Below are 13,791 nucleotides of genomic sequence, written 5' to 3' on the forward strand. Positions count from 1 at the left end.
AACTCACTTGATGACTGTGGCAAGCACTGCTTGTTATACGAAACAAATTTGCAGTGAACAAAATCATATAAAGTAAACCAAGTTTACTGTATTTTATTCTTGTCTTATTAGCCCTATACTTCGGTATATCGAGCACTCGTATAATTATGATTCTAAACACATAATTTGGTGTAGTATTCATATTATGAAGTAATTATTGTTTGAAATCTCAAAATTAATGATGAGATAAAAATTTCAAGGCCCTAGGCTATAGATCATAATTTATAGTGCATTCTGCCTGTAAAATCGAGACTGATATGGAACAAGGTAAGGATTAAGGCATTTGGCGCTGCTAAACAGTGTCTAGCAATGTCATTATTGATTATTTGCAGTTGATAACAGAGAAATGAATTAATATTAGCCAATATTTAAGATCAATCAAGCATAGCCATTATCTTAAAAAGTGCCTTTTTTCACAACATTTCATTGTTATCGGAGTTTCCATGCAACGACTTGCGATTACTGTCTCCTAGTTTCATTTCAGCCAAATCCAAATCTTCCAAAGCTGAATTTTCTTCGTATTTTTGTATAACAGGGAAGCTGATCATGCCTAGCTTCTTTCTCGCTGAGCGACGATGATAAAATAGAACAATACCCAAAAGGAGAGATCCCATGATTATGCCTAACACAAGTAACACGCTATATAAATCTCGCCATTCTGTTCCATCGTCATCCATTGAATTGCGATCTGTCCAAGTAAGAATATACCAAATCCAAATTAATGAAATTAGGGCTGAATATACGGAAACTTTAGTCAGGGTGTTTACAAACTTTCGGAAATAACCTATCAAGATAAAACCCGCAGACTTACGACTTTTTAATATTAAAACTAATCTTCAAGATATAAAACGCTTACAATTAATTACATAGCTATACAGGTTTTACCAACGTTTCTCCTCTGACGCAAGGAACTCGAACTTATATTACATTACGACATGCAGATATAATCACTCTTCTCTCTTCTATGCTTCTTTGAATGCACCTTTCGATTCATGTCATAGCTTTTATTATTGTCTATATATAATTTTTAAGATCTCCTTGTAGCCTCAGTCAACCTCGTTTAACAATAAAATACCGCTTATCACTCATTCTGGTTTTGTTTAAAAACACATTCGTTTTCTGGATTTCAAAATGTTAATATTCAGATTATCTTTTTTTGTGTTTCTTGAAATTGCCTGATCCTGCATGGCTATTGATTAATCAAATTGCGGTTGCACTGTAGTTATATTATAATAAGAAATACTGAAATTTCACCAATGTGAAAATTTAAATTCACGTGTTAAATTTGCCATGCTTCGAAAGCTACCTAAAAGCCGGGTTTAAACTTGTAATTTTTGTTGCGAATTTATGTGCGATTTTCTTCTTTAGATAGATATGAAAGATATAGATATTTTCTTCTTTAGATAGATATTAACAATGTTCAAATAAGAGATCTTATACATCAGAACATCCGTAACTAAGTTCTCGTTCACATCTATCAAAAAAAGACATCGCACAGAAAATCGCAGCAAAAATTGCAAGTGTAAACCGGCCTTAAGTGTAGCAAGTAAGGATTCGTACTAACCTTTGCAATTTTCTCCGTCGCTTGAGTAACCGGAATTACAAGTGCAATTAAATGAACCATCAACGTTACTGCATGTGGCACTGGAGTCACAATCGTCAATTCCCTTGGTACATTCGTCAATATCTGGTGAATATCACTGGCGATAGTCACTCTATAGTAACACTCACTATAGTAACACTCCTTCACAACCTAGTAACACTCCTTCAAAAGGCGGTCTCATTCAAATGTAGACTGATACTGCAACTCAATAGTCTGCATCTCTTCTGTCAGTGTATTTAGGAATGTTCATTTTGCAGATTTGTACAAGGAACATGGTAAAAGAATCAGGCTACATACTAAATACCATTTTGTCACTTAACAGATACTGTACGATGGGTCTTGGAAAGACATGTGTAGTTTAGATAGAATTGCGTGGAGTAATATGAAAGTACTGAGCCGTTTTATATTATATGATATAGCGTTTCTGAAATTGAAATGCCCTTTTTTTACGGCAAACAAAAAAAAGAAAATATTGCGCCGCCAAAACTGACCTTGGCAATCTGTTCCATTTCCCCAGTAGCCATTTTTACAAGAACAATTGTAAGAACCGTTAGTATTGTTGCAGTAGGCGTTGTGATGACAATTATGAGTCCCTGCATCACATTCATCTATGTCTGAAAGGTCGAATTAAAAATTTCAAAACATTCTGCTATTAGTTTTTCACAAAGTAAATTTTTATGCATATTTTGCATGCGAAGTAAGAACATGGGAACAAATTATGTGAAAACTGAAACATTCAATTACAACCTTTGTTCGGAAATTGCAATGTTTAAAAAGTTCAACTTGATATATTTCAAATTATTATTCTCTAATTTTCCACAGATGTAGGCTAGGTATCTACGTCGATCGTTATCAAAACTGACCTTCACAGCTTGTTCCATTTCCTGCGTAGCCATTATTACATGCACAATTGTAATAACCATCAGTATTGTGGCAGTAGGCGTTGTAATGACAATTATGAAAACTTGCGTCACATTCATCCATATCTGAAAGGTCGAATTAAAAATTTCCAAACATTCTAGTGCTATTAGTTTCTATAATGACATAGTTATTTATGAATTTGCGGCGAAGTAAGAACAATGGAAAAAATTATGTGAAAACTGAAACTTTCATTTATAACCTTTGTTCTGAAATTGCAATGTTTAAAAAGTTCAACTTGATATATTATTATTCTCTAATTTTCCGCAGATGTAGGCTAGGTATCTACGTTGATCGTTATAAAAACTGACCTTGACAGTTTGTTCCATTTCCTGCGTAGCCCTTATTACATGCACAATTGTAAGAACCGTTAGTATTGTTGCAGTAGGCGTTGTGATGGCAATTATGAGAACCTGCATCACATTCGTCGATATCTGGAGTATACAAATTACAAAAAAGGCTTATATAAAAGCAGCTCTGCAATTGTTCATTGATACATACAATGGTTTGGTTTAGTTAACACTTCAAACCAGTTCCAAATTTTCGCCCGGAAATTTTGTGTGTAAAAATATCAATAATTATAATGGATGCATGTAGATGACCTAATCTATGTTTTGAAATTTTTAGTTCTGTGATATCAAATTTCTAAATAACATAATATATTGCGCAACATGCAATAACCTTGGCAGTCCGTTCCATTTCCTGAGTAGCCGTTTTTGCATGTACAATTGAAAGAACCATCCGTATTGTTACAGTAGGCATTGTAATGACAATTATTATTCCTTGACCTTGTGTTACATTCATCGATGTCTGGAAGATAAAGACAATAAAAAGGGAGTGCAGTAAAATACAAACCGATGTAGGGCTTCATTAATACCAGTGATATTTCACTGACGAGGTCACACTACGCAAATAAATGTGATTTGATTTGATTTCATGATCTGATCTATAGTAATATGTATAACCATGGCACAAATATATCCAATTTACAAAATGTGCCCAAAAATAATGCTAATGTATACAACTCCTATTTGTTTCAAAATTTTGCTTTGTATGGGGTGGTAAAGTTACGCCAACCTTGACAGCCGGTTCCATTTCCCAAGTAGCCATTTTTACATGTACAATTGAAAGAACCATCAGTATTGTTACAGTAGGCGTTGTGATGGCAATTATTATTCGTTGTGTTACATTCATCGACGTCTGGAAGATTAAAACAATAAGAAAGGAGAGCAGTGAAATACAAACCAGTTTGATGTAGTAATATGTATAACCATGGCATAAATATATCCAATTTACATAATCTGCACAAAAAAAATGCCTAATGTATACAACTCTTATTTGTTTCAAAATTTTGCGTTGTATAGGGTAGTAAAGTAAAATTTAAGCACTAACCTTGGCAGTCTGTTCCATTTCCTGAGTAGCCGTTTTTACATAGGCAATGGAAAGAACCATCAGTATTGTTACAGTGGGCGTTGGGATGGCAATTCGAAGGCCATCTAACGCATTCATCGATATCTAGAAATGTTAATTTTATTTGAAAAAGGAACGTGTTTAAAATGCCTTGAACACAATACCTGTGTTTAGTCCATGATTCAAACCTTTACGGATAATTAATTAGGCACAGTTGTTTATTTATATCATATACAATTATTGGATGAGGCTGAGCTGATATCAAGAATTATGTAGACCGAGGTTAAAGTTTTATCTGCCGAAGCTTTATATTATACATTTTAATTCTTTCCTGCGTTTAATGTGGCGAGCCTACGCTATGAATATAAAATTGTTTGTTTTTGCAATTCTGAATTCTTAATTTCGCGGGCTTTTGCTCCCGCAGTGCTGCGTACTTCCGGTTGTGACGTCATACCGAGCGATATTGATTTCTTTGGGCCGAAGTTCGATAAAAAAATCAATATCCCTTTGTATGACGTCACCTCCAATGAAAATATTAAATTTACCGGATATTATGATTTATTTGGAAGGTTCCGACCAATCAGAAACGAGAATACACATGCAACGAGAATACACACGCAACATTTTGCATTTTCAGGCAATGACCTTGACAGTCAGTTCCATTTCCTAAGTAGCCTTTTTTGCATGTACAATTAAAGGAACCATCAGTATTGTTACAGTGAGCATTCTGATGGCAAATGTCTATCCCCGTATTACATTCGTCGATATCTGGAAGAACAAAATAATAAAAAAGAAAGCAATAAAAATACAAAAGACCAGTTTGATTTAGTTATTACACAGCCATTGTACGGTAGCAAAGTTAAGCAATAACCTTGGCATTCTGTTTCATTGCCAGAGTAGCCATTTTTGCAGCTACAAATGAAGGAACCATCCGTGTTGTGACAGTAGGCATTGTAATGACAATTATTACTCCCTGCATTACATTCATCGATATCTATGAAGAAATTTAAAGTTATTTAAAAAAAAATTTTTTAAAAAACATTGACAATGTCCACTAATACAATGCCTTGGTTTTGTTTTAAATGCTTCAAACCATCGCATAATACAATCAAACTGAAGAGGCTGAGAATCAGCGAAATATATTTTATTTGCCATGGTTTTAAGTTTTAGTTTTTTGAATTTATTTTAACAGTTTTAATAATTAGGGTCTAGGCTTTATTAAATGTGTTGAAAGAGAAACTTATGGACGATATGTCAAATTCAAACTGCCTGAAATTATCGAACTCTTTCCTTGCTTCGACAAACAAAATTGCTGAGAAATACAATATAGGAAATTAAAATAAAAGAATGATCCATTTAAATACAGTGTATGTTCTATGGTCCACTGGGTTATTTGCGCGAATCTGCTTTTGAACCATGGAGAATTCAAACAGTTTGATTCACTATAAATTTTTTCAGGTCCTAGAATTTTTAGATCAGATGAGGTTTCTGTAATGCGATATTCCAACTATGACCCTAAAAATCTGTTTCATTTTTGTTATACTTTCCAATTCAAGTTAGAAATCTGTCATACTCAAGCTTCACCTCGACAGTCTGTTCCATTTCCCATGAAACCAATTTTGCATGAACAATTAAAAGAACCATCAGTATTGTTACAGTGAGCATTCTGATGGCAACTGTGATTCCCTGCATCACATTCGTCGAAATCTGGAAATAATAATTTAGAAAAAAAGATAACATTCTAGATATTTCCTATTGTTCACAGTCATATACATCGCTTTTGTCCGTTATATGTTCTTAGTTATTCAAAACAAAGCTATAGAAACCGTATTTGTAATAAAATTGCGATGACTAGACAATGCTATTGAAGTTTCCTGCGGTGTTTAAAGCTTAGGAACTATTGGAAACCTCTGTCATACTCAAGCTTCACCTTGACATCAGTATTATTATAATAGGCATTTCGAAATCTGGAAATAATAACTTAAAAAAAGGATAACGTTCGAAATATTTTTCTATTATCCACAAATACTAATTGGTTTTGCACACTTTCTGTTCCCAGTAACGATTAAAAGAGAGTTGATAATGAAGGCATAGTAATTAACACAAGTGTGATATCACCAGACAATGACATTGATTTTCTTATCCCTTATCATTTAGCCATTAGACTTCATTGGAATTATTGTAAAACTTTGGTGTTTTCTGCAAGTCTCTCGTTGAGAATGCGGTATATTTCCTCTTTGAAATTGGCTATTTCTTGACGTCAAGAACCGAAAACAACACAGTGCCCACTATTTTTAACTTAGCATGTAGTTTTGCATGATGTTCGCGTATCATATTCACCAGTAAATGCAATTGGTTTTTATATTAGCGAATATGAAAAATTTCACCGCTGCAAATTTCTCACTGATCAAACAGTTTAAATTTTAGTTTTAATGTAGATTAAAATTTGGAGCCTGCAATATTTGTTCATTTTCAAGAGCAATTAATGCGAAATCTAAATACGTTCCTAAAAAGTTTTCTCAAAAATTGCTAATAAAAAGGTAACCCTCACGGTACCATCTTCCTCACCAACAGTGTAAGTGGAACTTTCGAATCGAAATGTAGTAGGAACTGCATCCAAGTTTTAAAGGTAAGAATGTAATTTATCACATACTTGCTTTCGCCTTTATCGGGGAGATAAGAGAGCTACATAAAAATGATATTTCACTTATAATTTCTCTTCAAGAAGATTAAATTTAATTTTTGATGTACCTTAAAATTTGGAGCTTGTTTGCAGCCTGAAAAATCTTAAGACATTGCTGACTGAAGCAAGTGTTTCCAACGTTTATCCTTTGCAACCATTACGAAAATGATCAGAATTAAAGACTTAGGTCTAGTTCTCATTCAGTATGTATTTTTACGACCCATTATGAGTGACCAATGAAGAAAAAATTTTTTAAAATAGACAAAGCATTTTACGCATCAATAATAAACGACAAAAACAGTGCCGACGAATGGCGATGTACGAGACCTAATTTTCATAAATCAATAGTGGACAAATAAAGAAATGCTGTGCTATCTGCACTTGCGTTGCACTGTAAAAAAATGTCAGCAACTATAATAAATTATATAGAAAATACATCTCAAATCATTACCGTCATCATCTGTGATAGTCACTGTCGCTTCGCCAACAGTAATTTGAACGTTGGGATTGTTATTTAACGTCAAAACAACTGTAAAATTTTCGCTGCCTTCATAAATGTTATCATCAATTATCAAAATATCAGCGCAATATGTTGTTTGAATAAAACTTTGTATTCCAACAGATTTCTCATCATCTGAGTAATCTTCTCCGCTTGTTGCAGTGCCATTTCTGAATGTTAATCTTAAAATAATTATGATAAACACATTAAACCGATACACAAAAAATTAGCCGCATATCTTGGTTGTACAGATTTATCGATTTATTAATTATTGTCATCAAAACTGATATTTTTCATCTAAAGATCAAAGATGTTGAGAAAGAGGACTGTTCACTTTGAAATTACAGTACGAGAGTGAAAAAGAGAGAAATAAATTGTTTAAAATTTTTAACAATAATGCATGGATGATTCAATAAAAAAGTATTCCGTCCGCTACCCTGTTGTGCTTAAAAATTATTATAAAGAAAATTTACTCACGTTCCTGAAAAGGAAGTCCCATCAAAATTGCTAACACCAAGACAAACTTGCAATTTACCATCTGCCTCACCAACAATATAGGTAGATTTTTTGAATCCAAATGTAGTAGGAGGCGGGGGGGCAGCTGAAAAAGTTGGGAAATATTTTAAGTTTTAATGTACACTAAAATTTGCATAGAGCCTGAGAAATTTTGAGACATTGCTGACTGAAGCAAGTGTTTCGAACGTTTATCCTTTGCAACAATTACGAAAATAATGAGAATTAAAGACTTATAGGCCTGGTATACAGTATGTCGTGATTCGTCGGCGATGTTTTACGACCCATTATGAGTGACCAATGAAGAAAATATTTTTTTTAAATAGACAAAGCATTTTAATCATCAATAACAACCCACAAAAACAGCGCCGACGAATGGTGATGTACGAGACTTAATTTTCATAAACCAATAGTGAACAAATAAAGAGATGCTGTGCTATCTGCACTTGCGTTGCACAGTAAAAATGTAAGTAACTATGATAAAATTATATAGAAAATATATCTCAAATCATTACCGTCATCATCTATGATAGTCACTGTCGCTTCGCCAACAGTTATTTGAACATTTGGATTGTTATTTAACGTCAAAACAATTGTAAAATTTTCGCTGCCTTCATAACTGTTATCATCAATTATATCAATATTTTCGCAATCAGTTTTTTGAATAAAACTTTGTATTCCGACAGATTCCTCTTCATCTGAGTAATCTTCTCCACTTGTTGCAGTGCCATTTCTGAATGTTAATCTTGTAATGCAGAATAAAATTGGACTAAATAATTTTATCTTTTTTCGGTGATTTGCGGATGGCAAGTTAAACGCGACGTTATACCACACAGGCGTCGGTAAAAAGTATAACTCTGCTGAACTTACTTAGTTGCTTGCGATAATTTGACAAGTCGTCTCACTCGTCTGTTGAAAGACTGACCAAAAGCTAATATGCTTTCTTTAGACGTGATTCAAGTGCCGCGAGTTCGCCGGTAAAATTGAGGGTTACATCCCCCCCCCCCAATTAAGATAGTCACGCCACGCCCCTGTAAGTTGCAGTTTGGTTTTGCTACTCGCTGTTAAATTGATGAGCTAAGCGGGTAGCTCGACCAATCAGATTGGAGGATAGCTCGCATTCTATGAGCACAGCTATAACATCATAAATTTGAGTTTTCTGTGAGGAAATAATGACTACCATACCCTGGCATTTTAAATCGTGCGTATAAGGCGTATGCAAAATGAATCCAAACTTACAATCCACTAAAGACATTCTTATAATTCCTGACATCAAGACAAACTTTCAAGAAACCATCAGCCTCACCAACTGTGTACGTGGAATGTTGGAATCCAAATGTAGTAGGATCTGTAATTATGTCAATTCAAAAATGAAATAATAAAAAATATTATCAAAGTAAAGATGTGTAGTATTAACTTAATGGTCCGCTGTCCTTTTGCTTTCGTTTATAATTATAATTATGCACATATAACTTGACAAATGCATGGTCATGCAAAAGCATTCTTTACTAGGCTTTTACTTTGTCCTTTTGAAAGAGTGAATGCCAGTACAAAGAGATGAAGGTATAGCGGCTGCCATGACATCTGGTTAAAAATATTAACATTGGCATTAAGTTAGCTGTTTGTTATATAACCACCCATATATATACGTTGAATTTTACCCCGTTACCTACTTTTTTCCGGAATATATTCAACAATGATGTTTATGTTATCGTGTGTTTTTTTTATATCTAAGTTTTCATAAACAATTTTTTTCTGGAGTCGGCATCCGAATTCTAGCGAGGAAACGAGGGCAAAAGTCGAACCTTTACGATCCGCTGTACCCAAAACGTATCGCAATCACACCATTGTCCGGCGCGTATTACTATAACAGCTCTATTGTATGATAACAATAACTTTCTTAATACGACAAACAGGCTGGCACAGGCTGTCTCTCTTGATTGTATTAAAATATTGGAAACCAACGGCAGGCTAAAACCGAGTTGGAAGTATTGTTAATTTTATTATATTATTATTCAATAACCGGGCCCAGTTTTTCAAAGCTAGGTTAGCGCTATTTAGCGTAAATTTTAGCCCACTTTTTTAGTTTATGCATGTGCTTCTGAACCACTGTTCGACTTAAAACTTTAGAAAATATTACTTCTATCTGTCCGGAAAATATTTATGAAAAAAGATATTCAACTTTACAAACAAGTGATTGAAAAAATTCATGTAAAAAGTTGCTTTAATCCAAGGTTAAGCTAACCGTCTTTTGAACAACTGCCAACCGGAAGCTATACTAGAACAAGACGCCAATTCTGGCGGTTACTGCGTCGCGCTAATCGTTGCATGCAACTGTGCCCCATTTCCTGTCAATATTTATTCCTTTAGAAAAAAGTTTCTTTCTTAGGTTTTCTAGTAAATAGAGCACTTCGTACAGAATATACGGGTAAAACTGCATTATTGGTGCTAGGCATATGTAGCTAACGATATACGTGAATAAGGCTGAGTTTGGTATCATGTACTCTGGGAATCAGTTTGTACTGAAATTCAATAGGATCGGTCTGGCCGTTTTTACCCTTGAAAGGAAAGTGCGTTTGATTGAAAAATAGCATAGAATGGCATACAAGGCTTTCATAGCATACAAGGCTTTCATGGCATACAAGGCTTTCATGATTCATGTGATCGTTGTCTGTAAACCCGTTTTAGAGTAGGTTTACCATGATCAGTGTGTGCTGGTGTATGCAGAGTGAGCATATCAAATAAGACAAGACGAGAATCTAGCATTATGATTACCTGTACGTATTTTCTCGAACGACAGACGTCTAGATTTCCTGCGCTATCGGCCATGCACAGCGACTCGTGTACGTGTTATTTTATATGACGTGTATCGTGCATGCAGTTTCCTGCTTTTGGTTCGCACGACCCGAGTTCGAATCCCGGCGACAACAAACTTTTTCAATTTTTTGTTTCAGTAAAATATTTCTTTTGTGGGGGTTACTAGGCTTAGATTACTATTTGAAGTGTGTTTAGCACGAAAATATTTCGATACGAAATCAAACGAGTTAAAAATACGAGTATCTTAGTTCGCCTGCGCGGCCAGGTAGACCGGGTCGAAAACGTAAAAAACACAAAAAAAAAACAAAAAACCGACGGCAATTTAAGACTGCGTTCGCGCAGTGCGCGACGCAGTAATAATCGTTTTTTAACGTTATAATTATATATAACTATATTAACCTTTGTCAGATGAGATGATTACTCTTTTTAAAAAAGATTAAAAGAAAGTTTATGCTCCAATGCGAGGGTATTTCATAGATCATACAGCATAGCGCAGTACCAATGTCGGAAGTATTCAAAAGCAATTTTAATTTCCTCAACGTTTATTTTAGGCTTAAAATTTTAATTAAAATTTTCAATTTGTAACCAAATGCCCTCATTTAATCAATGACTAAGATCAAAAGGTATGTGGAATGTAAAGAGGAAAAGTAAAAAAATAAAAGCATTGAAGTTTATGCCTTCAAGCTAAAATTGAGGCTGATTCATGCATCATATATGTATAATTCTCAATAATATGCATAAAAGCCATGTTGGTACGTGATATGTATTATATACATACACAATATTTATATCAGCTGACAACAACATAGCTTCACAACAATTTATTTACATTAATATGTCTTGGAGGAAGTTCCCTTTTAGCACTGTCTAGAAGGCATGCAGTGGGCCAAACTCAAAGGTAACAACATTTTTTGCGATAAGCCGTAATGCGTGCAGTACAGCTTTATCCGAAACTTGTATGAATTTCTGGTAAGGCATTCATGGATTAAGTCTCGACTAAATAAAGTTGAAATATATTCAAAACTTTTAATGTTATTAGAGCCCTGATAGAAATGAATGAAAACTAAAGATATGAGAGAAAAACAAAACGGGTTCGTTTTTTATTTACAAAATTTACCAAACCACAGAACGAGATTTCCAATTGTTCATTAAATTTACTAAGCATTTACTCACAAAACGGAATACACACCAGTGTCAGTGTCAAACAACACTTTCTCTCAACAGCGAGTTGTGTTTTTTTAGATCAGTCAACTTCTATATAGCTACGTACTGACGCGTTCACAATTGATAATAGAGTAATATTTCATCGTTTGACACTATATTTCAAACGCTGAATGTTGAAACTGTATATGTTTACACACTGGCTTTATTTCATTACAATATTGAAGACATGACAACCATAATTTTATTATAAAATATAAATCAGGCGCATGATTTTTCGGCTTACCGTAATAGCTGTTATATGCTCACTGTGTGTGATTGTCGATCTATAACATGGATACTTTACGATTGTAGTAATGACGATATTAATTTTCCTCCATCATCCGTACGACTGGAAGCAATATGACATCGATTAAGAAACAAAACAATCACAAAACCAATAAGAGTCAAATTAATGACGACATTATATGCACATAGAGGTCAATATAGATTATTATTCATACATTCATATACTCTAAAATATTTTTTGCAGTGTCTTCCTTTGATGTGCCGCCGCCTGAATATTCTTGACTTTATAGTCAGCCTCAAATTGTACCTCAAATTGTCCAATCGGAAAAAGGATTTTACCACGTGATCATAAAACTCATTTACTGCAGCAGGAAATTTTCGTCATACTTCCCAGTACCTATCATCACTGGCTCCCTCCCCCCTTCCCAATTTTAAATCAATTAAGCAGAAAGAGTTCATGTGGACGTAAGATGTTAACCATGGGCAATTCTCCTACATAAAATATAATGCATACATTAATGCCATCCGGCTTGAAACACAGAAATTACGTTGGTTTCTTAAAAACAAAATAGATACAAAACACCTTGTGTGTACTTACTAAAGTTATCTGTTATTTTTTTTAGACTTGAAAACAACTTAATTAAATTTTGCAAATACTCGATACTTTTGCAAAACCTAGTCGGGATGCATTTTATTCGATAGACGTCATCTTCGGAAAATTCGCCCGCAGATTTCTGATTGGCTGTTGCAAGTTCGGAAAATTACGAAGGCGTTTTTTTTCATTGAGTCGGCCTTCGTAATTTTCCGAACTTCCAACAGCCAATCAGAAATTTTGTATGCATTTGTATGCAATAGACCGTTTCGCGTTTCGGTAATTACGTCACAACATGATGTATCGTTTTAAATTTAGAACCACCTTAAATGAGATGGATTTCAAGTTTTTCTCTCACAAGCTACCTATTTGCAAAGATGCAAAACATCCTTCTATAACCCGTGCATGAAATATAACTTTTCATTCATTTGTTGAAGAAGGATGTTTTGCATCTTTGCACGTGGCTTGCAAAAGTAAAACTTGAAATCCATTTCATTTAAGGTGACTCTAAATTTAAAACGTTGTGATGTTAAAATGTTGTGACGTAATTAGCGTAAGGTCTATTAATGTATGCATTATATTTTTTGTCAAAGAGTTGCCAGCTTTAGAAAATTATATATACATAAGATATACATAAGATAGTATGACGTATTGCAGCCCTAACGAATTATCCATCAGAATTTCACAATACCCTCTTCTTTCTGTCACACTTTAATGTTTCAAGTGGAGACTCTCCTTTATTGAACATTTTATTCACTTGTTAATATTGAATATCCTAAAAATTCATATGGTTACTTATTTATTGTTACTGTTAGCGTAAGCGAATGTTTGTATTCCAAGTACTCTGAAGTTCACCTCAAGTACATCTACTTTCACACTTTCCTTCCGTTAGCATCTGCTGGTGTTTGGAAACGCTCCGAGCTTTGCAACACTGATCGACTGGACGGTCAAAAATAAATTCCCAGTATTAGGATATGAGAGTTCTTGTTAATGACATCTACACTTCGATCGTTATTTTCCAATGCGAAAACATAATTAAGAGGCACGTCCTTTAAAGCCCACTAGAGATTGTAACAGTAGAATTTTTTTAAAACAGATTTAGACGTCCTAGCCACGGAGCTTCCTAAAAAGGTTTGCTGCCTCGATTCTCAATTTCGGTTTCGCCCAAAAGAAAAGTAAACTGTTAACGCTGGTATTAATCAATGTTGACTTAGTGTGCCAAAGCTCTAAGATCACGTACACAGTCTCATTCTTTACTTTTGATCGAG

At 34.3% G+C, this 13,791-nt stretch overlaps 1 protein-coding gene across 1 annotated transcript; it reads right to left on the minus strand.

Moving 5' to 3' along the window:
* Positions 1-452: 452 nt before the first annotated feature.
* LOC114519718 (uromodulin-like) lies at positions 453-3,353 on the minus strand. Its single transcript, XM_028539887.1, has 6 exons — positions 3,242-3,353; positions 2,872-2,994; positions 2,506-2,628; positions 2,134-2,256; positions 1,604-1,726; positions 453-727 (listed from the first exon to the last, which is right to left on the minus strand). Exons 3-6 carry the CDS (start codon positions 2,624-2,626, stop codon positions 453-455), a joined length of 642 nt encoding a protein of 213 aa, XP_028395688.1. The 5' UTR covers positions 2,627-2,628; positions 2,872-2,994; positions 3,242-3,353.
* Positions 3,354-13,791: the final 10,438 nt, after the last annotated feature.

The sequence above is a fragment of the Dendronephthya gigantea genome, unplaced genomic scaffold, assembly GCF_004324835.1.
Source record: "Dendronephthya gigantea isolate DGI-Jeju-01 unplaced genomic scaffold, DenGig_1.0 000014F, whole genome shotgun sequence".
Lineage (NCBI taxonomy): Eukaryota > Metazoa > Cnidaria > Anthozoa > Malacalcyonacea > Nephtheidae > Dendronephthya > Dendronephthya gigantea.

Excerpts from the sequence above, each read along its gene's own strand:
- LOC114519718 (XM_028539887.1), bottom strand. The coding sequence starts at position 2,626 with ATGGATGAATGTGACGCAAGTTTTCATAATTGTCATTACAACGCCTAC. Across the intron at positions 2,257-2,505 it reads AAATGGAACAAGCTGTGAAG|ACATAGATGAATGTGATGCA; the intron begins GTCAGTTTTGAT and ends TCGACCTTTCAG. Across the intron at positions 728-1,603 it reads CGACGGAGAAAATTGCAAAG|ATCGCAATTCAATGGATGAC; the intron begins GTTAGTACGAAT and ends TTACTTGGACAG.